This window comes from Lucilia sericata, unplaced genomic scaffold, assembly GCF_015586225.1.
Source record: "Lucilia sericata isolate MDLA Ls3-8-SP2 unplaced genomic scaffold, ASM1558622v1 Contig000765F_arrow, whole genome shotgun sequence".
Lineage (NCBI taxonomy): Eukaryota > Metazoa > Arthropoda > Insecta > Diptera > Calliphoridae > Lucilia > Lucilia sericata.
Genome location: NW_023994762.1, coordinates 78515 through 104928, shown reverse-complemented (window position 1 = coordinate 104928; position 26414 = coordinate 78515). Strand labels below are relative to the sequence as shown.

At 30.0% G+C, this 26414-nt stretch overlaps 1 protein-coding gene across 1 annotated transcript; it reads right to left on the bottom strand.

Annotated features, from left to right (window-relative positions):
- Positions 1-24852: 24852 nt before the first annotated feature.
- Positions 24853-26115, bottom strand: LOC119607947 (lysosomal aspartic protease-like). The gene has a single exon (XM_037962113.1). The coding sequence runs from the start codon at positions 26074-26076 to the stop codon at positions 24922-24924; it is 1155 nt and encodes a 384-aa protein (XP_037818041.1). The 5' UTR covers positions 26077-26115; the 3' UTR covers positions 24853-24921.
- Between the last annotated feature and the right edge of the window lie 299 nt (positions 26116-26414).

Here is a 26414-nt window from a genome sequence, read left to right as displayed (position 1 = left end):
TAACAAAAACTACAAAGAAAAATTTTGTGGCATAAGAAAAGGGATTTGCAGCTATAATACGAGTACAAAAAAAATAAAAAACGGGGAAGGAGGAAACAACATTTATTTATACCTTCCTTAACAGCCATTCATAGACATGGCTTAAGAAGTTACTGACTTTTTTTGTTGTTATTTTCTTGATACTTTTTTAACTTGTTGTTTTCTGTTTTTTTTTTTCTGTAAATTTAAGGTTATGCTAAGGAATTCATGCCTTATTTTACGAAAATTATACAGGAGGGGATGTTGGATATTGGCTAAGATTGTGTATAAATATTTCTAAGCTACTGCAGGTTAAATTGATGACATTTTCTTTTTGTCTTGCCTTGACTTACCTTTTTTTTTTTCTACACCCACACTTTAGACTGCTGTAGTTTAACAATAAGTTTCAATATAATTTCTATGTTATTTTCCTTACCTACATACTTAAAATTCAAAGTTATTATACTCTAGAGAGGTCAAAAGTAGATTTTTTTATTGTTTAGATTTTTCATGTTGTGCAATTCAAAGGGAAATCTCTACACACGTCTGCAAGCATAGAAAGTTTCGAAATCGATTTCTTTGTATTTTTCTAAATAGAGTTAATAAAATGAAACTTATCATTAAAAATGTGTTTAATGTGTCAATATTGAAATCAATTTAAGTTTTCTTAATGGAATTTTTAAACTGCTACATTAGTAGTCATTTGACATTTGAATTTGATTTAGAATATTACAAAGAAATGTTAACGAATTTATGTTACTCCTGGGATTTTGGAAATTGTTAAAGTTTCGTTTGAAAGAATTGAGTGTATTATTGGAGTTTTCCAGATTTTAGGAACTTTGAATAGAAGACATTTAAAATAAAATTTTTAAAACCTCCTCTTGAGTAGGGTATATATAATTTTGTCATTACATTTTAAATTTCTTAAATATTATTTTCTAACCTTATAAAGTTTATAGTATATTCCCAGCTCGTATAGATAGCGGAGTCTATTTAGCCGTGTACGTCTGTCAATTTGTCTGTGTTTATGTTGAAATCAGTTTTCAGAAAACCCCTGATATTTCGTAGATCAAAATCTTCAATAATTCTATTAAACAAGCTTTCGAGAAGACCTCTATTTAAAATTAGCCCATAAATAACAGAGAAAAAATCTGTTCACCTCCAGTTCAGTTCTAGTTCAGTTCTAGTTCAGTTCTAGTTCAGTTCTAGTTCAGTTCTAGTTCAGTTCTAGTTCAGTTCTAGTTCAGTTCTAGTTCAGTTCTAGTTCAGTTCTAGTTCAGTTCTAGTTCAGTTCTAGTTCAGTTCTAGTTCAGTTCTAGTTCAGTTCTAGTTCAGTTCTAGTTCAGTTCTAGTTCAGTTCTAGTTCAGTTCTAGTTCAGTTCTAGTTCAGTTCTAGTTCAGTTCTAGTTCAGTTCTAGTTCAGTTCTAGTTCAGTTCTAGTTCAGTTCTAGTTCAGTTCTAGTTCAGTTCTAGTTCAGTTCTAGTTCAGTTCTAGTTCAGTTCTAGTTCAGTTCTAGTTCAGTTCTAGTTCAGTTCTAGTTCAGTTCTAGTTCAGTTCTAGTTCAGTTCTAGTTCAGTTCTAGTTCAGTTCTAGTTCAGTTCTAGTTCAGTTCTAGTTCAGTTGTAGTTCAGTTCTAGTTCTAGTTCAGTTCTAGTTCAGTTCTAGTTCAGTTCTAGTTCAGTTCTAGTTCAGTTGTAGTTCAGTTCTAGTTCAGTTCTAGTTCAGTTTAGTTCAGTTTCTAGTTCAGTTCTAGTTCAGTTCTAGTTCAGTTCTAGTTCAGTTCTAGTTCAGTTTCTAGTTCAGTTCTAGTTCAGTTCTAGTTCAGTTCTAGTTCAGTTCTAGTTCAGTTCTAGTTCAGTTCTAGTTCAGTTCTAGTCAGTTCTAGTTCAGTTCTGGTTCAGTTCTAGTTCAGTTTTAGTTCAGTTCTAGTTCAGTTCTAGTTCAGTTCTAGTTCTGTTCTAGTTCAGTTCTAGTTCAGTTCTAGTTCAATTCTAGTTCAGTTCTAGTTCAGTTCTAGTTCAGTTCTAGTTCAGTTCTAGTTCAGTTCTAGTTCAGTTCTAGTTCAGTTCTAGTTCAGTTCTAGTTCAGTTCTAGTTCAGTTCTAGTTCAGTTCTAGTTCAGTTCTAGGTTCCGTTCAGTTCCAGTTCAGTTCCAGTTCAGTTCTACTTCAGGTCTTGTTCAGTTCTTGTTCATTTCTTGTTCATTTCTAGTTCAGTTTGATATATTGTTTGGTACGAATTCGGGTTTCGGCACAGCTGAATGTAGAACTCGTACTTTTCTGACATTTATTTGATAAATTTTTACAGTTTATGAACAAATTTAAATAACAAAAGAAAATATTATCGAATACGGTTAGTTAGGTGCGTAAACGTGACAAAAGCATACTTTTCGGTGGAAATGCCCATATATGTATTTAAAAATTTTGAAGCTATTTCCGGAGAAGGACAATGAATGAATTCCTTTTGAATTTTGACTTAAATTTTAGACAAATCTGACTAAAACCCTTAAAAATTCAGATAATAAAAAAAACTAAAATATACAAATAAATTACAACATGTAGAATATGTGAATAATTTTACAATACAAATAAAACATTTGCACATATCGAAAAATCAAAAAAAATAATATCCTGCCTTAAAGACAATGATGAAATGTGACATAAGCTTAACATTTAACGTGACATGATACCTTAATGGCTTCTAATGTCAAACAACTGTTTCAAAATGTATAAAAATTGTAAGTGTGTCTATATGCTTATGTGTTGACAACCTGATATGGCTGGCGTTTAAGCGATAAGTTGCAAACAAAAAATACATACATATAAACGCATATCTATAAAATCGTAAGCTAGGCAAAACGGCAGGAAAAAAGAATGAACAGAACAAGTTAAATTTATAGATTTAAGAAAACATGAGGGATTTACCTCAAGAAAATAATATACATGTACTCACATAAGCGGAAGAGCAAAAATACGTACAAACGTGAAAATGTATAGAAAGATCTAATATTTATTTGCAATGATGTTGCGATATTGAAAACGTTTGTTGGAATAAAAAATTTTAGTTGAAATAAAAATATGTGAATATGTGAAAAGGGCTAAATATTAGCATGGCCTCAAAACACTTGCTCACGCAAATGGCTTCGATTCTCTATGCTGGTGCAATTCAAGCCATCCTAAGGAGTTATCAGTACTCCGTTATCTTCATAATTATTGTTTGAGACAACCTAATACCTGGACATTGTCCATATATACATAAATCAATAGAAAGCTTACACAGTATTCTTGACTTCGTGTATATTATATTCGTACTTTACGTCTATGAAAGTTTGGCGTATTGTTTTGTCGATATCAAGAACTCCCGAATTCTTCATGACTTTGTCGTAACTAACAACTCGTAGATTATGTTTGAAGACACTACTATTTTCGACGCTGAATGTGCTCTCGTTTGTTATACCGCCTAATCGTTGTGTGCCGAAAGATGGACGAAACAAAGCGTTGCTCACAAACTTCACAACATTTCAATCTCTATAATACATTGGAAACTGTGAAGGTCATCAACGCTGTCAAGTCATCCAAGGCGATTGGTCTCGATAATATATTAAAGATCTGATCTTTACGAATGGGATTTTGAATACATATCTTACGAATTTCTGAAAAAATATAAATAAATATGCTGCAATTTTTGATGATGACTGTGCTGGAGAGGATGGGTGACATTATCTGTAATCTGCACCTTTGATCCTTTGTACATATAAGAATTTGGTTTAAGTACTCGAGATATCTAGTCTCTGGAAATTGCTGTCCTGTTGCTAAACTTCCGAAATCGAAAAACATCACTTCCGTATACAACCACTCAGATGAAATGGCCTCTGTTGATCCGGCAACAACACCTAGAGACAAAATCTGTAGACCAAAATGCATCATATACGACTTAGTTCTTACTTACAGAAAACATACCGTGGTAAGTCTGGTATGGACAGATTTAACCCAGAACATTCAATGGTATCACTCGTATAAGATATTATATATCCACAACCATTCGCATGTCTTATTTATACGATATATTCATGGAGGGAGGCCGCATAACTATTCATCCATTCCATATCCGATACACTTGATACCAACTCATTTCGCCACTGTCACTACTATGCAGGTTATATGTTGTCTTTTTCATCAACAACATGGAACTAATCCCGAAATATATATTGCACTGTATATTAGTCCTTTAAACAATATTATCTTCCATCGGGTTTGGGTTTAAACCACAGCCACTAGGAGACCTCTCAAATTACCGCGACAAGACAAAGTCCGAAACTCTTCCCTTTTTCCATGGAACAAGCTCTTTTCTCCCAAACTGCAATCACCTCAAGATAAGGGAAGTTCATCAAGGAACGTCCAGCACATAAGTGTTTCAAAATGTTATTTCTAAGTTTCCTCCTATTTTACAAGTCCTTCAATGTGACTTCTGTTTAGAGTTCTAAAGTTTTAACAAAAAGTCGAAAGGTTAATTTTTCGAATTTTTGAGATTTATGAAGAGTCGAACTTTTGAGTTTCATGAAAAATCGACTTTTGGAACTTTTTTAATATTGACTTTCAATTTTTCGACTTTTTCCGGCAAAATGTCGATTCTTCGATTATTTTAAACTCGAGAGCCCGATGTGAAGTTTCGTTTCTTTGGCTTCGCTTTGAAATGGATTCCAAATGGACCTCGATTAATGGCTTACCTTAATCGTCCATAAATCCATAGTGTAGGGGATCTCATGGTTTTCCAATATCAGGAAACAACATTTTCTAACAAGTTAGAGTGCTATATTCGGCTACGCCGAATCTTAAATACCCTCCACCAACAAGCTATATTTTATTAAACCCCTTTTAACTATCTAGTCTTTAGATAACTCGGCATATGTTCATGTCGAATTTTATCCGGATATCATTCATTTAGTAATGAATTATGTAGTATTAAGTGATTTTCAGAAGTGAACCTTATACGGGAGCTATGACTATATATGGACCGATCCGGAAAAAAATTCCGTATAATGATTTATATATACACAAAACATATTCAAGTTGAATTTTATCCCGATAATTTTATTGTCAATGAAATTGTGCATTTAAGTTATTTTCGGAAATGATCCTTATTGGGAATTGTGACCAAATCCGGAAAACATTTTGCATAATAATTTATATATATACAAAACATATTCACGTCGAATTTTATCTCGATAGCTTTATATATCAATGAAATACACGCGTTTAAGTTATTTTCGGAAGTGGACCTTATATGGGAACTATGACCAATTATGGACCAACTGAAATCTACGTTAGTAGTATGGTTTTTGTTAATATTATATTTATATGTGCAAAATTTTGAGTTAATACCAATATTTTTGATTAGGTTATTAACGATAAATCCATTTCCGGAAATACGTACGTATGGGGGCTATGGGAAATTTTGGATCGATTGTTTTGATTTTCAACATAATTGATCCCTGTGTAAAAAAAAGTATCATGTGACAAAATTCATCGAATTATCTTTTGTAGTTTCTGAGAAAACTACTTACGAAGAAAAACGTAATTTTTTTCGAGGTAGTCTGAAATTTTTACTCATAACTTTGGACATTGTGTACCGATTTTGCTGATTTTCAATACCAATACTGCTTAGTATAACATTTGGTTTATTTCTCTTGCTTAGTTTTAACGTGAGCGTGTTTTAGCAGACAGACGGACATAGCTAAATCGACGTAGAATTTGATAAGGACCCAGAATATATATACTTTGTTGGGTCTCAGATGAATATTTCTTTGTGTTACGCACAGCATGACAAACTTATATATACCCTCTATCACCACTGATGGTAGTGGAGGGTATAAAAATGTGGTGATCAATTTTGCTGGTAGATTGGAGTGTGTTGGACATGACTCCTATGTCAAACCTCGAATTAGAAAAGGGGTGAAACTATCATCGTTGTAATTCCTGGTATCAAGACCATTATTCATTAATCTCGCGATCGACTTGTACAAGCTTGGTCCACGGTTTCATTAGTGATGGTGATCATTTTGGAGATATATAAGTCTTTAGGATAGCACAAATTCAGAACAATTTCCCAATACACCCACCTCATAAACATACCGTCAAAATGAACCCTAAAAACTAAATTGACATAAAATAAAAAAAACAAAGAATCCTTTTAAATTGTGTTTCATTTCCAAATAAGAAAGAAAAAAACTAAACCCTACAATCCAACACGTACTGTAAGCATTCTTTCAACATTTTATGTTGAAAACAATCAAAATTACATAATATGAAAATAATATTTTTCCCATTATATTCATATGTTTTTCGCCAAGAAAAATGTCTGTTATTTCTCCGAACGATGAACAAAAAAAAACGAATAACTGAACAATTTTTTAAAATACTTAAACTTGTAGAATAGAGTAGAATGGGGGGTGGCATTTTTTTTGTACAGATTTCAACTTAAAATATGATAATAGCTTATCTATTTGGTAACATATGCTGACAACTTTCAGCTTTCAGTTTCAGGTTTTTTTTTTCGCATGTTTTCTCTAAAATCATGAAAGAATGAAGGAATATTATGAAAATTGTTATTAGACAGGTACAATGTTAAGCTGAGTATGTATTTCACGAATTTAAGATATTTTATCTGTAGATACATACAGATTTACACATGTTTGTATTGTGTTAATAAATATATTATTTCCCGGCTGTTTTAAAATATCTAACTATTTCCATATTGATTCGAAATTACATAATTTTGGATCTTTTGACTTATGGACTTTTGAAGAGAGGAACATAATCGTCTCTTTAGTGCACCTTTGTTATCTAGAGTAAATTCAATTTGAGATCTTTTTGTACATAAGACCACAATATCAAAGTAAAGCCACTGTTTTGGGTACTACACCTCAATCTGCAGGGTTATTTGTTTAAGGAGTATGTGTTCTAAGGTGTTAGTATATGTTGCTAGCAAGGTGTTGGCATTCAGAACACACACAGTTTGTGCCAAATTGCCAAACTTAAGATTTATAATACAGCGTTATTAAGCGATAATTTATGTTAAACGTTTTTTGATGTCGACATGGAGGGGAAAATCACAAGAGAGTATTAACACAAATCGATATGATTTGATTTTGTTTTGCAATTGTTGGCAATTTAAATTGAATTTGTGGAATAGGTAAAACAAAATTTCAGAAATATTTTAAAAGAAATATTTAAAGGATTTGACATTTAAAAGAGAAAAGAGAAAAAAAAACGTACAGTTTCTAAGTGAAAACAGTAAGAGATCACAATTACAGCAAAAACCACAATTCGATTTTTACAACAAAAAAAAATTTTAAAAAATTTTCTTCATTGACATGCTAAGAAGACCACAACTAACTTATTTTCTTCATTTATTTTCATAAATCAAATATCACCACTAATTTATTATTCTCTTTAGCACAGACTGATGCTAAACTTAATAAATATTTATCTTTCAAATATTTCCCTTCATTCCCACCCCCCAAAAAAACATGATTTATTTGCTAAATCTTTGAACACGCAAAAAAATCAAAGTATTCATTTTTTTTTCGCCAGTCATTTACTTAATGAGCACCACGCAACCCAAAACTTCAGTTTACAATACATTAATTTGGCAAATCACTAATTATCTTATAAATTTCTAACTATTCATCATGATTTTTTAAAATAAGACAAACAAAAAACAAACGAAACATTCTAAATTACAAGTACTTAACACTGCTTTTTATGACTGTACTTAAAATTTTTCGTTATTAGACACCATTAACTTGTTCAAAGGCAGTAGCGAAAAAAATGTTGAAATGAAGAATTCCTTAAGTGGCCAAATGAATAAATACAAATGGTATTTCGAAATGATAAAGCAATATGAACAACTTAGAGTGCAGTATTCTGCTATGGTGAAACTTATATAACCGCTAACAAATATGCAAAGAAAATTTAAAATTTAGTCTATAGTCTAGTCTATAGTTAGTCTATAGTCTAGTCTATAGTCTAGTCTATAGTCTAGTCTATAGTCTAGTCTATAGTCTAGTCTATAGTCTAGTCTATAGTCTAGTCTATAGTCTAGTCTATAGTCTAGTCTATAGTCTAGTCTATAGTCTAGTCTATAGTCTAGTCTATAGTCTAGTCTATAGTCTAGTCTATAGTCTAGTCTATAGTCTAGTCTATAGTCTAGTCTATAGTCTAGTCTATAGTCTAGTCTATAGTCTAGTCTATAGTCTAGTCTATAGTCTAGTCTATAGTCTAGTCTATAGTCTAGTCTATGTCTAGTCTATAGTCTAGTCTATAGTCTAGTCTATAGTCTAGTCTATAGTCTAGTCTATAGTCTAGTCTATAGTCTAGTCTATAGTCTAGTCTATAGTCTAGTCTATAGTCTAGTCTATAGTCTAGTCTATAGTCTAGTCTATAGTCTAGTCTATAGTCTAGTCTATAGTCTAGTCTATAGTCTAGTCTATAGTCTAGTCTATAGTCTAGTCTATAGTCTAGTCTATAGTCTAGTCTATAGTCTAGTCTATAGTCTAGTCTATAGTCTAGTCTATAGTCTAGTCTATAGTCTAGTCCATAGTAGTATAGTCTAGTCTATAGTCTAGTCTATAGTCTAGTCTATAGTCTAGTCTATAGTCTAGTCTATAGTCTAGTCTATAGTCTAGTCTATAGTCTAGTCTATAGTCTAGTCTATAGTCTAGTCTATAGTCTAGTCTATAGTCTAGTCTATAGTCTAGTCTATAGTCTAGTCTATAGTCTATATAGTCTAATCTATAGTCTAGTCTATAGTCTAGTCTATAGTCTAGTCTATAGTCTAGTCTATAGTCTAGTCTATAGTCTAGTCTATAGTCTAGTCTATAGTCTAGTCTATAGTCTAGTCTATAGTCTAGTCTATAGTCTAGTCTATAGTCTAGTCTATAGTCTAGTCTATAGTCTAGTCTATAGTCTAGTCTATAGTCTAGTCTATAGTCTAGTCTATAGTCTAGTCTATAGTCTAGTCTATAGTCTAGTCTATAGTCTAGTCTATAGTCTAGTCTATAGTCTAGTCTATAGTCTAGTCTATAGTCTAGTCTATAGTCTAGTCTATAGTCTAGTCTATAGTATAGTCTATAGTCTAGTCTATAGTCTAGTCTAAAGTCTAGTCTATAGTCTAGTCTATAGTCTAGTCTATAGTCTAGTCTATAGTCTAGTCTATAGTCTAGTCTATAGTCTAGTCTATAGTCTAGTCTATGGTCTAGTCTATGGTCTAGTCTATAGTCTAGTCTATAGTCTAGTCTATAGTCTAGTCTAGTCTAGTCTCTAGTATAGTCTATAGTCTAGTCTATAGTCTAGTCTATAGTCTAGTCTAAGTCTAGTCTATAGTCTATTCTATAGTCTATTCTATAGTCTAGTCTATAGTCTAGTCTATAGTCTAGTCTATAGTCTAGTCTATAGTCTAGTCTATAGTCTAGTCTATAGTCTAGTCTATAGTCTAGTCTATAGTCTAATCTATAGTCTAGTCTATAGTCTAGTCTATAGTCTAATCTATAGTCTAGTCTATAGTCTAGTCTATAGTCTAGTCTATAGTCTAGTCTATAGTCTAGTCTATAGTCTAGTCTATAGTCTAGTCTATAGTCTAGTCTATAGTCTAGTCTATAGTCTAGTCTATAGTCTAGTCTATAGTCTAGTCTATAGTCTAGTCTATAGTCTAATCTATAGTCTAGTCTATAGTCTAGTCTATAGTCTAGTCTATAGTCTAGTCTATAGTCTTGTCTATAGTCTAGTCTATAGTCTAGTCTATAGTCTAGTCTATAGTCTAGTCTATAGTCTAGTCTATAGTCTAGTCTATAGTCTAGTCTATAGTCTAGTCTATAGTCTAGTCTATAGTCTAGTCTATAGTCTAGTCTATAGTCTAGTCTATTGTCTAGTCTATAGTCTAGTCTAGTAGTCTATAGTCTAGTCTATAGTCTAGTCTATAGTCTAGTCTATAGTCTAGTCTATAGTCTAGTCTATAGTCTAGTCTATAGTCTAGTCTATAGTCTAGTCTATAGTCTAGTCTATAGTCTAGTCTATAGTCTAGTCTATAGTCTAGTCTATAGTCTAGTCTATAGTCTAGTCTATAGTCTAGTCTATAGTCTAGTCTATAGTCTAGTCTATAGTCTAGTCTATAGTCCAGTATAGTCTAGTCTATAGTCTAGTCTATAGTCTAGTCTATAGTCTAGTCTATAGTCTAGTCTATAGTCTAGTCTATAGTCTAGTCTATAGTCTAGTCTATAGTCTAGTCTATAGTCCAGTCTATAGTCTAGTCTATAGTCTAGTCTATAGTCTAGTCTATAGTCTAGTCTATAGTCTAGTCTATAGTCTAGTCTATAGTCTAGTCTATAGTCTAGTCTATAGTCTAGTCTATAGTCTAGTCTATAGTCTAGTTTATAGTCTAGTCTATAGTCTAGTCTATAGTCTAGTCTAGTCTATAGTCTAGTCTATAGTCTAGTCTATAGTCTAGTCTATAGTCTAGTCTATAGTCTAGTCTATAGTCTAGTCTATACTCTAGTCTATAGTCTAGTCTATAGTCTAGTCTATAGTCTAGTCTATAGTCTAGTCTATAGTCTAGTCTATAGTCTAGTCTATAGTCTAGTCTATAGTCTAGTCTATAGTCTAGTCTATCTATACCTCTAGTCTATAGTCTAGTCTATAGTCTAGTCTATAGTCTAGTCTATAGTCTAGTCTATAGTCTAGTCTATAGTCTAGTCTATAGTCTAGTCTATAGCTAGTCTATAGTTAGTCTATAGTCTAGTCTATAGTCTAGTCTATAGTCTAGTCTATAGTCTAGCTATAGTCTAGTCTATAGTCTAGTCTATAGTCTAGTCTATAGTCTAGTCTATAGTCTAGTCTATAGTCTAGTCATAGTCTAGTCTATAGTTAGTCTATAGTCTAATCTATAGTCTAGTCTATAGTCTAGTCTATAGTCTAGTCTATAGTCTAGTCTAGTCTATAGTCTAGTCTAGTCTATAGTCTAGTTAGTCTATATTCTAGTCTATAGTCTAGTCTATAGTCTAGTCTATATTCTAGTCTATAGTTTAGATCTCGCCATTATCCTTACGGATGTTTTTGCTATATAATTTTTTTGTTAATAATAGGACACCTCTACGTATGAGTAATATTTAATACTGCAAATTCTAATAATTAAATTTTTTTTTTATTGCCAAAAATATTATTAAATAATGATTACAGAACTGCTTCATTATGAAAATATTGACAAGCAAGTGTCAAATTTTCCACAAAAACTAGCAATATTTTAGTCAAATTTTGTTATTTTGAAAAAAAAAAATTGAATGTTTTTTTTAATCTTTTGATTAAGAAAAAACATACAAACACGTTTATATTTAACTTATAACGGTTATCAATATCATATTCAATCTTATTAACTCTTTCACGTATACGGGACACCGGTGACCCAAGATTTTTTTTTTTAATTTTTTCGATTTTGGGCGCAATGTTGAGTTCACAGCTACAGTAAATGATATTTTCAAAGAAAAATAAGTTATTTTTTAGAATTGATGTTACTACATGCTAAAAAGGATAATATCCTGCGATATCTTTCGGAAACACTTTTTCCATTTTTCATCCAAAATTATCAATATACGTCAAATAAAGTGTGTGGCGAAGTCATATCCATTGAAAGGTCCAGCGGTTTAGTTTTCTGCGTGAAAGGGTTAAATAAAATGCAATTTCTAGAAACTTTCAAACTCAAGCAAAGTGCTCTTTAATAATTTAAAATTTGTCACCGCTTTTACAGAATTTTCATATCACACACAAAATTATATATTAGAATTTATCAAAAGCATTTGAAAATAAAGCATACTTTTAGGATGGATTTTCATGTCAATTTAATAAATGATAATTTCTATAACAAATAAACACAAAAACACACCCTTCAACACAACATACAAACGAACATTGATAATGAAAATAATCTATATTTTCAAAACATTCACTTGTTTTACCAACTCTTTAACATTTTCATTGAAAACATACATACATACATACCTACAGCAACAAAAAAAAAAACAACAACGTGTAGGTATTAATGTTGTACAAAACACTAATTGTTGTACAATATACATACGACGAACAAACAAAGCAAAAACCGGATGCATATAAGAATATTTTGTTAAATATTAATTTATTATACCTTAAACATACAAGCACACACTTATACATACACCCTGTTGTATACACACATACATATATACATAGACAAGTTGAAACAACATAAACAAGTCATGCCAGCACATACTTTATCAATGGAATTAATGTCAGCAGAATAAAAATTTTCCCCTGAAATTCAAAAAGGCAAGAACAACACAAATATAATCACAATTACACAAACAAAATGTTTAATGAAAATATGTACTGAATTCAATATTCAGAATTTTGAATATTGAATTGCATGAAACCCAACGATGCCATTGCCGCATAAGAAGATTAAATTTTACAATGCTGAATTAAATTCTACAATCAAATACAAATGATGTGGGAGGTAGGAGAGGGGAAGGGCTGTACTTATACATACATATGAATATATGCTAATATGTATATGTATGTGTATAATAAGAGTACGTGGAAGGTAAAATTTTTAAAATGAAAATCGTTTTTGTGTTTTAATGACAGATAAGTATTTAGTAAATGTATTTGTAGTGGAAAATGTCAGGAATATGTTTTATACATACATTTGTATGTATGTACACTAGCTGCACCCGGGATTGTTCGGTTTAGTTAGTTAGTTAGTTAGTAAGTAGTTAGTTAGTTAGTTATTGTTAGTAGTTAGTTAGTTCGTTAGTTAGTTAGTTAGTTAGTAGTAGTAGTTAGTTAGTAGTTAGTTAGTAGTTAGTTAGTTAGTTAGTAGTTAGTTAGTTAGTTAGTTAGTTAGTGTTAGTTAGTTAGTTAGTTAGTAGTTAGTTAGTAGTTAGTTAGTTAGTTAGTTAGTTAGTTAGTTAGTTAGTTAGTTAGTTAGTTAGTAGTTAGTTAGTTCGTTAGTTAGTTAGTTAGTTAGTTAGTTAGTAGTTAGTTAGTTAGTTAGTTAGTTAGTTAGTTAGTAGTTAGTTAGTAGTAGTTAGTAGTTAGTTAGTTTAGTTTAGTAGTTAGTTAGTTAGTTAGTAGTAGTTAGTTAGTTTAGTTAGTTAGTTAGTTAGTAGTTAGTTAGTTAGTTAGTTAGTTAGTTAGTTAGTTAGTTAGTTAGTTAGTTAGTTAGTTAGTAGTTAGTTAGTTAGTAGTTAGTTAGTTAGTTAGTTAGTAGTAGTTAGTTAGTTAGTAGTTAGTTAGTTAGTTAGTTAGTTAGTTAGTTAGTAGTTAGTTAGTTAGTTAGTTAGTTAGTTAGTTTAGTTAGTTAGTAGTTAGTTAGTTAGTAGTTAGTTAGTTAGTTAGTTAGTTAGTTAGTTAGTTAGTTAGTTAGTTAGTTAGTTAGTTAGTTAGTTAGTTAGTTAGTTAGTTAGTTAGTTAGTTAGTTAGTTAGTTAGTAGTTAGTTAGTTAGTTAGTTAGTTAGTTAGTTAGTTAGTTAGTTAGTAGTTAGTTAGTTAGTTAGTTAGTTAGTTAGTTAGTTAGTTAGTAGTTAGTTAGTTAGTTAGTTAGTTAGTTAGTTAGTTAGTTAGTTAGTTAGTTAGTTAGTTAGTTAGTTAGTTAGTTAGTTAGTTAGTTAGTTAGTTAGTTAGTTAGTTAGTAGTTAGTTAGTTAGTTAGTTAGTTAGTTAGTTAGTTAGTTAGTTAGTTAGTTAGTTAGTAGTTAGTTAGTTAGTTAGTTAGTTAGTTAGTTAGTTAGTAGTTAGTTAGTAGTTAGTTAGTAGTTAGTTAGTTAGTTAGTTAGTTAGTTAGTTAGTTAGTTAGTTAGTTAGTTAGTTAGTTAGTTAGTTAGTTAGTTAGTTAGTTAGTTAGTTAGTTAGTTAGTTAGTTAGTTAGTTAGTTAGTTAGTTAGTTAGTTAGTTAGTTCGTAGTTAGTTAGTTAGTTAGTAGTTAGTTAGTTAGTTAGTTAGTTAGTTAGTTAGTTAGTTAGTTAGTTAGTTAGTAGTTAGTTAGTTAGTAGTTAGTTAGTTAGTTAGTTAGTTAGTTAGTTAGTTAGTAGTAGTTAGTTAGTTAGTTAGTTAGTTAGTTAGTTAGTTAGTTAGTTAGTTAGTTAGTTAGTTAGTTAGTTAGTTAGTAGTTAGTTAGTTAGTTAGTTAGTTAGTTAGTTAGTTAGTTAGTTAGTTAGTTAGTTAGTAGTTAGTTAGTTAGTTAGTTAGTTAGTTAGTTAGTTAGTTAGTTAGTTAGTTAGTTAGTTAGTTAGTTAGTTAGTTAGTTAGTTAGTAGTAGTAGTTAGTTAGTTAGTTAGTTAGTTGTAGTTAGTTAGTTAGTTAGTAGTTAGTTAGTTAGTTAGTTAGTTAGTTAGTTAGTTAGTTAGTTAGTTAGTTAGTTAGTTAGTTAGTTAGTTAGTTAGTTAGTTAGTTAGTTAGTTAGTTAGTTTAGTTAGGTTAGTTAGTTAGTTAGTTAGTTAGTTAGTTAGTTAGTTAGTTAGTTAGTTAGTTAGTTAGTTAGTTAGTTAGTAGTTAGTTGTAGTTAGTAGTTAGTTAGTTAGTTAGTTAGTTAGTTAGTTAGTTAGTTAGTTAGTTAGTTAGTTAGTTAGTTAGTTAGTAGTAGTTCGTTAGTTAGTTAGTTAGTTAGTTAGTTAGTTAGTTAGTTAGTTTAGTTAGTTAGTAGTTAGTTAGTTAGTTAGTTAGTTAGTTAGTTAGTTAGTAGTTAGTTAGTTAGTTAGTTAGTTAGTTAGTTAGTTAGTTAGTTTGGTCTCTAAATTTGTGAATTGTTTGCCATATTATTTCTTTCTCAATATAGGAATTTCCATTATTTGTGCATGGTTGTGGCGACTACTGTATCCTCAATCCTGTATCCTATCATAATGTAATATGAATTTTCTTCTGTTTTACTAAAAATTAATATATTTCACATAGCAACCATACTTTTCATCTTATTACAATTTCCCTGGAAATTTCTTTATAGTATATTAGAACCATTGTTTAGCTTACAAATAAAAATAACACACAAATCCTTCTAATGAAATTTCATACAATTTGAATTAAACGTAAATCATATTTTAAAATTTGCAAACAAAAAGCATCCCATTCAAGCTGTTTTCATCTTTCAATAAAGCTGTTGTCAAGGTGATGACTAAGTAAATTAAAACGAAACTGCATTTCAATAATGCAGAACAAGAACTCTTACCTCCAATATACATAAATATATTTAGTATAATTTACAAACAATAATAATAATAATAATTCCCTTAATAAAAATAACAAATTTTCGAAAAGAAAAAGAGATTTAATAAAAGAAATAAATAGCAGTAATATTTAATACAAACAATGGTATGGCATGGTTATGGGGTTTGGAAAAAGAATACTTATAAAGCATAATCTAAGGAGCCCAATACTACATTAGTAAATATATGAACTTTGTAGTTTTTGAGTAAGTTTTATAGAGGTTATTAAAACGGATTTATTAAAATTTAATTTACCTACATACCTGTAAAAGATATAATTTAAACAGCTTGCATTCAGAACATGTATCTGCATAATTTTACTAATTAAAACAAAAGAAATCATTAACCTAAATTCGTTGCTGTAATTTTCCCAGGGATCATTCTAGCATTATGCATTTACTGTAGTGTTTATTAACATTGCTACTATTAGAATATATTTTTAGTTGTTTCTTTTAATAGTATGTAGTACCAATTAGCATTCAAGTAGATGTTTGCACTATTTTATTTTCTACATAATATCGGACTATGGTCATATAAAGCAACACATTTAGCTTAGTAAAGCAAGGTGTATTTGTTTAACAAAAAATTATAATGAAATGAAGTAAATTAAATTTATTAAATGTCACGTTTTTGCATTCATTACAAAAATATGTATATTTTAAATTTATCCTTTTATTTGTAAAACATTAATCCTTGTAAAATCATTAGCTGATCTGACCATGTCCTGTTCCCTTCAAAGGAGCCTTGTTGATAGTTACTTAAGATATTCTAATCTTAAAAATATAGCAAAATTGCATTGAAGATGTTTAGATAAAATTTGGCATGCCATTCCGATACTTACATACTTGTCCTACGTATGTATATACTTGACAACGGATGTTGTTGAAAAGTAGTAAAAGGTATAAGAGTTCGTTATTCGCCTTTTGCCGAATCTTATTTACCTTTCACCATAGAGTGTTTAAAATAAGTTTTATTTTATAACATTTCAATTTATTTCATATATTCCAACTCTACCGTTACTTTAGCAATAACAAAACATAAAACACGCTGTTGTGTAGTGTATATTGTGGCAGTTTATACCCTACACCACTTTAGTGGGGAGGGTATATTGGGTTTGTGCTGATGTTTGTAACGCACAATAATATTGGTCCTATACCCACCTTAAAGTATAGGCTTAGAATCATTTTCCGAGTCGATTTAGCTATGTCCGTCCGTTCGTCCGTCCTTGTAATCAAACTACAGGTCGCAATAGTGAAGATAATTCAATAAAATTTGGTTAAGATCGGTCTATTATTTCACCTAGCCCCCATACAACTGAACCCGGAATAAAACTTGTAATCAAACTACAGGTCGCAATTTTGATGATAATTCAATGAAATTTGACACATGATCTTCTATGGTAACGGAGACAAAGCTTACTGAAAATGGTTAACATCGGTTCATTATTTCACCAAGCCCCCATACAACTGAACCCCGGAATAGGGCTTGTAAACCTTGTAGTCAAACTACAGGTCGCAATTTTGATGATAATTCAATGAAATTTGGCACATGATCTTCTATGGTACCGGAGACAAAGCCTATTGAAAATGGTTAAGATCGGTCCATTATTTCACCTAGCCCCCATACAACTGAACCCCGGAATAGGGCTTATAAACCCTGTAATCACACTACAGGTCGCAATTTTGATGATAATTCAATGAAATTTGGAACATGTTCTTCTATAATACCGGAGATAAAGCCTATTGAAAATGGTTAACATCGGTCCATTATTTCACCTAGCCCCCAACCCGACGAATAGGGCTTTTAAATTCATAATTATATTTAATATACTCGTATCTCAACAAAAAGCTGCAAAACCAAGTGTTATACTAGCCTTGATGACTCTCATGAATTTTATAATTATAGGGTCTCATTTGACCATAGCACCTATACAAAGCCCCCTTCAAAATTTGACTTAAATGTCCACAATTTTATTCAACAATAAATGGCTTAATTATCTGAGGCAAGGTACAATTCAACTACAATGCTTTATTATGAAAACTAAATCACATTTTATTTTTGTAACAGGTGTAGGGTATCATATGGTCGGCTCGTCCGACTATAATTTCTTACTTGTTTTTTTTTTCAAAACATGCACTAATATTATATTTTTTATGAAATTTTCAGAGGTTGTCTCGGATTTTTGCTTATTTTTCCGTTATTGTGGACTGATTTTTGTTGATTTTAAATACTAAACTTCTCGAAAGCATGTCTGATAGAATTATTAAAGATTTTGATCACGAAGATATCTGGGATCTTCAGAAAATTGACTTCAACAGACGGAAAGACAGACAGACAGATTTTCTCGGATTTTTGCTTATTTCTGCGTTATTTGTGGACTATGTTTTGTTGATTTTAAATACGAAACTTCTCGAAAGCATGTTTAACAGAATTATTGATGATTTAGATCCCGAAGATATCTGGGGTCTTCAGAAAATTGACTTCAATAGACGGACAGACAGAAAGACAGACAGACAGACAGACAGATAGACAGATAGACAGACAGACATGCAGACAGGCAGACAGGCAGACAAACAGACAGACAGACATACAGACAGACAGACGGACATTGCTTAATTGGCTCCGCTATCTATAGGAATTCAGAATATATACTATAACTTATATAAATGAAGGGTATAAAAATCAAACGAAATATTAGATTCTCAACCACTGTACTATTGTTGGCATATAAGAGCCCAGAGGTCAGAGGGATGAAATTATTCCAAAAATATTCTCTGTCTATGAAAAATTTTCAAAATACTAATCTGGTAAAGTTTTCTATTTAATTACAATTAAGCTTTTACTCCCCCATTTAAAATTATCTTACAAAAATTTAAATTACAAATTATGCAAATTATTTATTTGTTTAAACCCTTTTTTATTGCTGTTATCATTGTTTCATTTAGTTCCCCCCAAACAGTACACAACAACATACATAAATATGTACATGAATATTTCTCTATAGAAGTATGTGTTTTATTTGAAAATATGTCATCCTACCTGTCATTATATTAAAGACATGTTGTTCTATTGTTGTGGCATCTATAAACCCTGACCAACAACCTGTGGCATTATCGCGTATAATTTAAAGGACATACATTCATACAAATTGCTTTATACAAAATTTGTTTAAATTTATATACAAATTATATTATAAAAGCTTATTGTTTGGTTTGGTTGACGTTAGATATATATATTTATGTCGTATGTCTGGCTGTTATTGTGGGGTTTTAGAGGATTCATCCACCGAAAAATTATAATAATATTTGTGTGTGAAGGTGATATGAGTAGCTACCACATGTCAGTTTGTTAACGTTTATCGTTATATCAATGTCAGAGGAGGGTGTTAAGAATGACATTGGTATTTAGTGAAAATTTAAAACATAATTGAATGATTAAAGTTGTGTGTGTGTTGTCAATAATCTTTTGATGTCTTTATTTTTCTAAGGAAAATATGATTTGTTCGAAATTTAATTAAGTAAATGAACCGATTTTTCAATATTATAATATTTTGTGAACTTTGTTAAATTATTTATAGAAAAAAATTAGATTTTTTGAAAATTATCAACTTACTTTAGTAAACCCATTTAATTATTCCCTTATCTATAATACATTTACTTTAAAAACTTTTCCTTTACTATAATATTTAAAATACCTCAAAGTATCACTCACACACGCACACACACATTCATAGCTAAACTAAATAATTTTATAAATTCAAACAATTTTATTACAAAATATTTTGTCAGTTGTTAAATTTCACAGATTTATTGTGGTTAAACAATTTCTAACACACAACAAATATTTCGTTAAATACCTCAATAGCTGTAATAGTAGTAGAGTTTATTATTGTTATTGTGGCAAAATAAAAAAAAAAATATATAGTTTTTAGCCACAAACCTAAACAAACCGATTCACCACATATTGATAAATAATTTTAGTTATTATTTCAATGATTTCATGAATCATTGAATTTTGTTAAAAAGAAGAAAACATTTCATTAAGTTTATATGCATATAAACTGAAAATGATAATGAAAGTTGTTATTAAGCTAAAAGGACTGTGATTAGGGGTATTCCATATAATTTGCAATTTTAAAACACTCGCCCAATATATAAAATAATATATAACTTTCGTTGCATTGACCGGTTTTGAACTCAAGTTCTCTTCCCTTTAGAGCAAGCACATTCACTCTTTCGTTGCCAATTATTCCCGAGTGAACTAGTACCCATATGAGTTAAAGTTTAGCTCTAGAAAAATATTCTATTAAGTCTCTATTACAGTCCAATACAGTCCTAGATTTAACATTATTACCTGATGTCGCGCTAATTGCCTTCTAGCTGTCCACAAATATGTTAAACTTTGTTAGCATCATATCTATTCCAGTTTACTTCCGTTACTGCATGAACTTCTCCCTGAAAGCCAATATTGCTATTAGGTGGACGTCAGCACTTATTTGTTTCTAAATTTCCAAGTTTCTCCCAGTTTAGAGCCGTAATTGTAGCAGCAAATTGTTTAAATGTTTCGCATTACCTATCTGGAAACAGCGGCTCCAAGTTCCCGATAAATTTTGTGCCTGGTATGCGATCGCCGATAGGGTACGTCCGAAACTTGTGCATAAACTTTCAATGTGTTATGTATTAAGACATTATTGAGGTGATCACCATCCGCTTTTGATAAATTCCCCTAAAACTATTCTGCTGTAAGTGATGCCTCATATTCCATGGAGGTGAACATATTCGGTCAATAAGAATTTTCGAAGAAATCGGTCAAAGAAATTTCACTTAAATTTGGGAAATTTTATGTAATTTACAGAAACTTAATTAAAATTTTCCCCTTAAGCTGAACTTCGTAACCTGTGTGATCTGATATAGGGTTGCGGTCTCCTTGTAGCCTTCCCTTATCCAAGAGTATTTAGTTAGTTAGGTAGTTAGTTAGTTAGTTAGTTAGTTAGTAGTTAGTTAGTTAGTTAGTTAGTTAGTAGTAGTAGTTAGTAGTTAGTTAGTTAGTTAGTTAGTTAGTTAGTTAGTTAGTAGTTAGTTAGTTAGTTAGTTAGTTAGTTAGTTAGTAGTTAGTTAGTTTAGTTAGTTAGTTAGTTAGTTAGTTAGTAGTTAGTTAGTTAGTTAGTTAGTTAGTTAGTTAGTTAGTTAGTTAGTTAGTTAGTTAGTTAGTTAGTTAGTTAGTAGTTAGTTAGTTAGTTAGTTAGTTAGTTAGTTAGTTAGTTAGTTAGTTAGTTAGTTAGTTAGTTAGTTAGTTAGTTAGTTAGTTAGTTAGTTAGTTAGTTAGTTAGTTAGTTAGTTAGTTAGTTAGTTAGTAGTTAGTTAGTTAGTTAGTTAGTTAGTTAGTTAGTTAGTTAGTTAGTTAGTTAGTTAGTTAGTTAGTTAGTTAGTTAGTTAGTTAGTTAGTTAGTTAGTTAGTTAGTTAGTTAGTTAGTTAGTTAGTTAGTTAGTTAGTTAGTTAGTTAGTTAGTTAGTTAGTTAGTTAGTTAGTTAGTTAGTTAGTTAGTTAGTTAGTTAGTTAGTTAGTTAGTTAGTTAGTTAGTTAGTTAGTTAGTAGTTAGTAGTTAGTTAGTTAGTTAGTTAGTAGTTAGTTAGTTAGTTAGTTAGTTAGTTAGTAGTTAGTTAGTTAGTTAGTTAGTTAGTTAGTTAGTTAGTTAGTTAGTTAGTTAGTTAGTTAGTTAGTTAGTTAGTTAGTTAGTTAGTTAGTTAGTTAGTTAGTTAGTTAGTTAGTAGTTAGTTAGTTAGTTAGTTAGTTAGTTAGTTAGTTAGTTAGTTAGTTAGTTAGTTAGTTAGTTAGTTAGTTAGTTAGTTAGTTAGTTAGTTAGTTAGTTAGTTAGTTAGTTAGTAGTTAGTTAGTTAGTTAGTTAGTTAGTTAGTAGTTAGTTAGTTAGTTAGTTAGTTAGTTAGTTAGTTAGTTAGTTAGTTAGTTAGTTAGTTAGTTAGTTAGTTAGTTAGTTAGTTAGTTAGTTAGTTAGTAGTTAGTTAGTTAGTTAGTTAGTTAGTTAGTTAGTTAGTTAGTTAGTTAGTTAGTTAGTTAGTTAGTTAGTTAGTTAGTTAGTTAGTTAGTTAAGTTAGTTAGTTAGTTAGTTAGTCTACTCATCATTTGTATATGGACTATCATGTCCCTATCGTCTCCAAATTTTAAACTTAAAACAACTACTCTATTATTATACAGCTAAACAAGTTTTATCTACATGTATACAAACATATCTATAAAGTTCTATCTATTAGTTGTAATTATTGTATAATCATTATTTCATTAAATTTATTAATTAATTTAAAATGTTTATGTATTATGTAGCATATTACATTTTTTGATTAAAATATATAATTGAATTTTATTATTAGACAAGACAGAATAAACGTTATACATAATAATAGAAATAATCGTAATAATATTATAGTATTGTACAACTAAATGTAAATTAAGTATACCCAACAGTTCGGGTTGTCTGAGCCCACGAAATTCTAAATTATTTTATAATGTAAAACTTTGCTGCAAAATTTGTAAACTCTATTGGGTTAACTTTTTAAGTAAGTAAGTGCGTACACTTGAGTAATGTAATTGTAGGTAAGTACTCGTTTCCAGCATTATAACAAATTGACAATTGCTAATTTAATTACCTTTGCCCGTTAGTTCCGTTAGTAACATGCCGAAATATTGAAAAATGATCGCAGTATCAAATACATACATTCTGGATCCATTTAAGATTCTAAAACGACTCTAATTTGGCTTATTTATCCATCTATTATTAATCCTATTAAAAATTGTTTCATATTTTGTCCCTCACTGTATATTAAATTATAAAATTACAAATGACAAATGTAAACAAATTAGTTTTTCCATCATTGTTATTCATAGTTGTTGTTATAATAAGTATTCATTACCATCATCATCATCATCATTGTCAATGTTATCTACAATGTCCTCATTGTCATCCACTAACAAAAAGTATAAAAGGGATTTATTGTAATTAATTTCAAAGATGAAATACTATTAAAATAAAACACAAAAGTACATACATTCATACATTAAGTTACAAATAAATCAATTAAATGTTATTTAAACTTTTATATTAAATTTGTATTACTCTTACTGGTTTATTGTTTAAATGTTGCAATAAAAATATCAGGAAAAAGTTTTATTTAAATTTAATTGTTAAAATTTTGCGAATAAAACAAATTGATTTAAGTTTATAAAGCGGGAAATACTGAAGGTGTATTGAGGATGGACGGACGTTTTCAGTACAAAACGAACAGACAACAGACTCAACATTAGTATAAACTTTTGCAATTATGTACTTTTAATAAAAATATTAAATGTTTAAAAAAATAAGTGGATTTTTTTTTAATTCTCTTTTTCATTAAATTTTAATTAAATAATTTTCTTTTTCTTTATAACATTGTGAAAATTTTACAATTTTTTTTCTTTCGCAAATAGCTTTTAAACAGTTAACAAATTAGAAAAACATTTTCTTTATTTTCATTTCTTTTGTGGCGAACAGCAAAAAAAAAGTCAACAATAAACTAAAGAGACAAACTTTTTTTTTCATACTCAAAGCTAGGAAGAATAAAATTGCAAAGAAGTAAACGAAATCCTTGCTAATTTAATGCCTGATTGCTTGCGCGTGCATGTCCTAAACATACACCACATGAACATCAAGGATAACGATGTGTGTTAACACACATACATAAATATTTAACTATAAGTGTGAGTTAAGTCTAATTGTATGTATTGGAAAACCACAATTGAACATTACATCTAAGTACAACAAAACTACTTTCATGTGGGGAGTGTGTGCACAATTTAAGGACATCTTCAATAAGGATAACAAAACATACATCATGAACTTACTTACACAAACACTAACACTAACAACACTCACCCAATGAAAAGAACAATCGTTTTTCAACTTGAAAAACGTTGAAGAGGAGCAAAAAAAAGAAAACTTTACAACAAGTACCACTTGAAATTTTCTTCGAGACATTTTCCCCACCACATATGATAGCGAACTTTTGTGTGTCTGTTAGAGTTTACAATGTTTTCAAATAAAGTTAATGGTAAATTACAATCTATGGTTGAGGTTTTTGTGTTTGTTCTTTTTTTCCTTATACCCACTCTATTTTGGCATAGACCCTGAAATGAAAATGTGAAAAAAGGCGTGAAATGCTAAGAAAGAATAAAGTTTTCTTATTTGTGATTTTTTTTTCTCTCAAATAAAAGTAAATATGCCCCGTAAATTGCCGACTAAATACACAAGTTTTTTTTTTTTGTATTTAATTACAGGGACGTAGAATTTTCCGTTTATGGGAACATAATGAAAATCAAAATTTTGTTTTAGAGATACAGATAATAAGTTTTTACACCCTACACATAAATGTTTCTCCGCCTGTGTTTCCCCTTATCTATCTATCTATCTATCTATCTATCTATCTATCTATCTATCTATCTATCTATCTATCTATCTATCTATCTATCTATCTATCTATCTATCTATCTATCTATCTATCTATCTATCTATCTATCTATCTATCTATCTATCTATCTATCTATCTATCTATCTATCTATCTATCTATCTATCTATCTATCTATCTATCTATCTATCTATCTATCTATCTATCTATCTATCTATCTATCTATCTATCTATCTATCTATCTATCTATCTATCTATCTATCTATCTATCTATCTATCTATCTATCTATCTATCTATCTATCTATCTATCTATCTATCTATCTATCTATCTATCTATCTATCTATCTATCTATCTATCTATCTATCTATCTATCTATCTATCTATCTATCTATCTATCTATCTATCTATCTATCTATCTATCTATCTATCTATCTATCTATCTATCTATCTATCTATCTATCTATCTATCTATCTATCTATCTATCTATCTATCTATCTATCTATCTATCTATCTATCTATCTATCATCTATCTATCTATCTATCTATCTATCTATCTATCTATCTATCTATCTATCTATCTATCTATCTATCTATCTATCTATCTATCTATCTATCTATCTATCTATCTATCTATCTATCTATCTATCTATCTACCCCCTCTTCAACCCACATCTGCCTTGGCATTAGAATTGTGGTAGACAAAACACTCTGTAAATATTGCAAGTATTTAATTTTTTCTCTTCGCAAACTCTTTAGATTTCTTTTGCCAATATTTTCGATTTTTTTTTTTTCTCAAGTTACTTTTTTGCTTTAAAAAAATTCAATTACCAAAATCGACAACTAAATTAATGATAAGAAAATATTTCATAAAAAAGTCTTTAGACATAGAAAAAATAAGTCGAAGATTTTTGTCTCAAATAACTGAAAGTGATGTAGTAACAATGGAGTAAGAAAAAATATTCCAAAACTTTAAATTAGGAAAATAATGATAACATTTGTAAATGAAGGAATGGTGAATATAACTAAGAATCGAATATATTTATTAAAAAAACCTTGTAGATAGAAATACAAATTTTAAAAGATTTATGAACTTTATCACATATTTTATTTATATTCAAAATTTGTTTTAATGGTTAAACATTAATTTCCAACTAAACCCACTACTTAAGCAACAGGAGCAAAGCCAACACGATTTCTTCCAAAATCAAAAACAGTATAATAACGTCCTATGAAAACATCACCCAAAATCCAGAAATCTGTACCCATAGTAGTAAAACTAGACATACATTTACCACCGAGATTGATAATATAGGCATGTGGTCCCAAATTGAAAACGCTACCACCAATATTAAATTTAACAATGGGCAAAGAATTAATACTAGCACAGTTCACATAGTAATTGCCATCTGAACTATCGTAAGTAGCACCAATTTGCCTATTTAAAGTTTCATAAGCTGCTTTCGGACAAACAATCAAACTAGTGCCAGTATCGGCAATAGCTTGGCAATTATCGCAAATACGATGGCCATTGATTGAAATAGAGTTAACTTTAAATTGCCAATAACATTCTCGGGAGACGGGAACATAGGTGATTTTACCAACATATAGGCTGGGATCAACACCACCCAATATCAATTCTCCGCCCTGAACAGCCGAACCTCCACGCCTCAAATAGAAAGAGAAAACATCACGATCAACTAAACCTTGGGTGAACATATTATTGAAAGGAGGCACCACAGCATCTTCAGCCAAACATCTATAGGCCATACCAAAGATACCATCAAAATTAGCATAAGTAAAACTGTTACCAGGTTCATTCATGGCCTCGCCAAAAACTTGATGTTTTATTTTTAATCTATCTAAGGTAACAACATCCTGAGACAGATAACCACTCATACTACCAGATCCATATTGAATAGCTATCGGTCTACCGTTTTTCACATAAGTACTGGATAGGTTATGATTGTATTTATGATGCCTTCTGCAAGCAATTTCCGTGCAGCGACTAGAAGGCACCCATAAATTCGATGAACCAGTATCGAAGAGAACTATAAAATTTTGTGCAGGAGTACCAATAGTTATGCGACCGTAGTATTCCATATTATATGAATTGCTTAATTGTTCCTTATGCACATCACTCTGTTGTAGTAAACTGTATCTTGTGCGGAGAGTAGATATTTCAGCCATAATATCGCTGCTAGTCTTGATAAAATTCTCATCTCTATGAATTGGTACATGTATCAAATCAGCCCTGGCTGTTGCCAATAATAGTGCAATAACTGTAAAACTTTGCCACATTTCCAAATATATATTTTTCATTATTTTTATTGCGTTTTTATATCAGACCAAAAAACTCAAATTACTATTTGATATATTGCAAAATGTTTATATCAAAATCTAACCATCTTTCAGCGGTCTAAAAAGTCATATTACCAGACATATTTTGCCAACTGTTTTAAATTGTTTAAATAAATAAAACTCCACGAAAAATAATATTTAAACAATTTTTTTTAAAGTGTATTCTATTATTATTAATCTTTGTAAACAATAAGCTCATAGAATAATTTAAACAAATTTATTTTCATATTGATTTAGCTTAGCGTTCAATTATTCCAGAATAGAATAGGGACCAGATGGTAGCACATATCGAGTCTGGT

What these genes read in the sequence shown, in the direction of transcription:
- LOC119607947 (XM_037962113.1), bottom strand. Translation starts at nt 26,076, where the DNA reads ATGAAAAATATATATTTGGAAATGTGGCAAAGTTTTACAGTTATTGCA.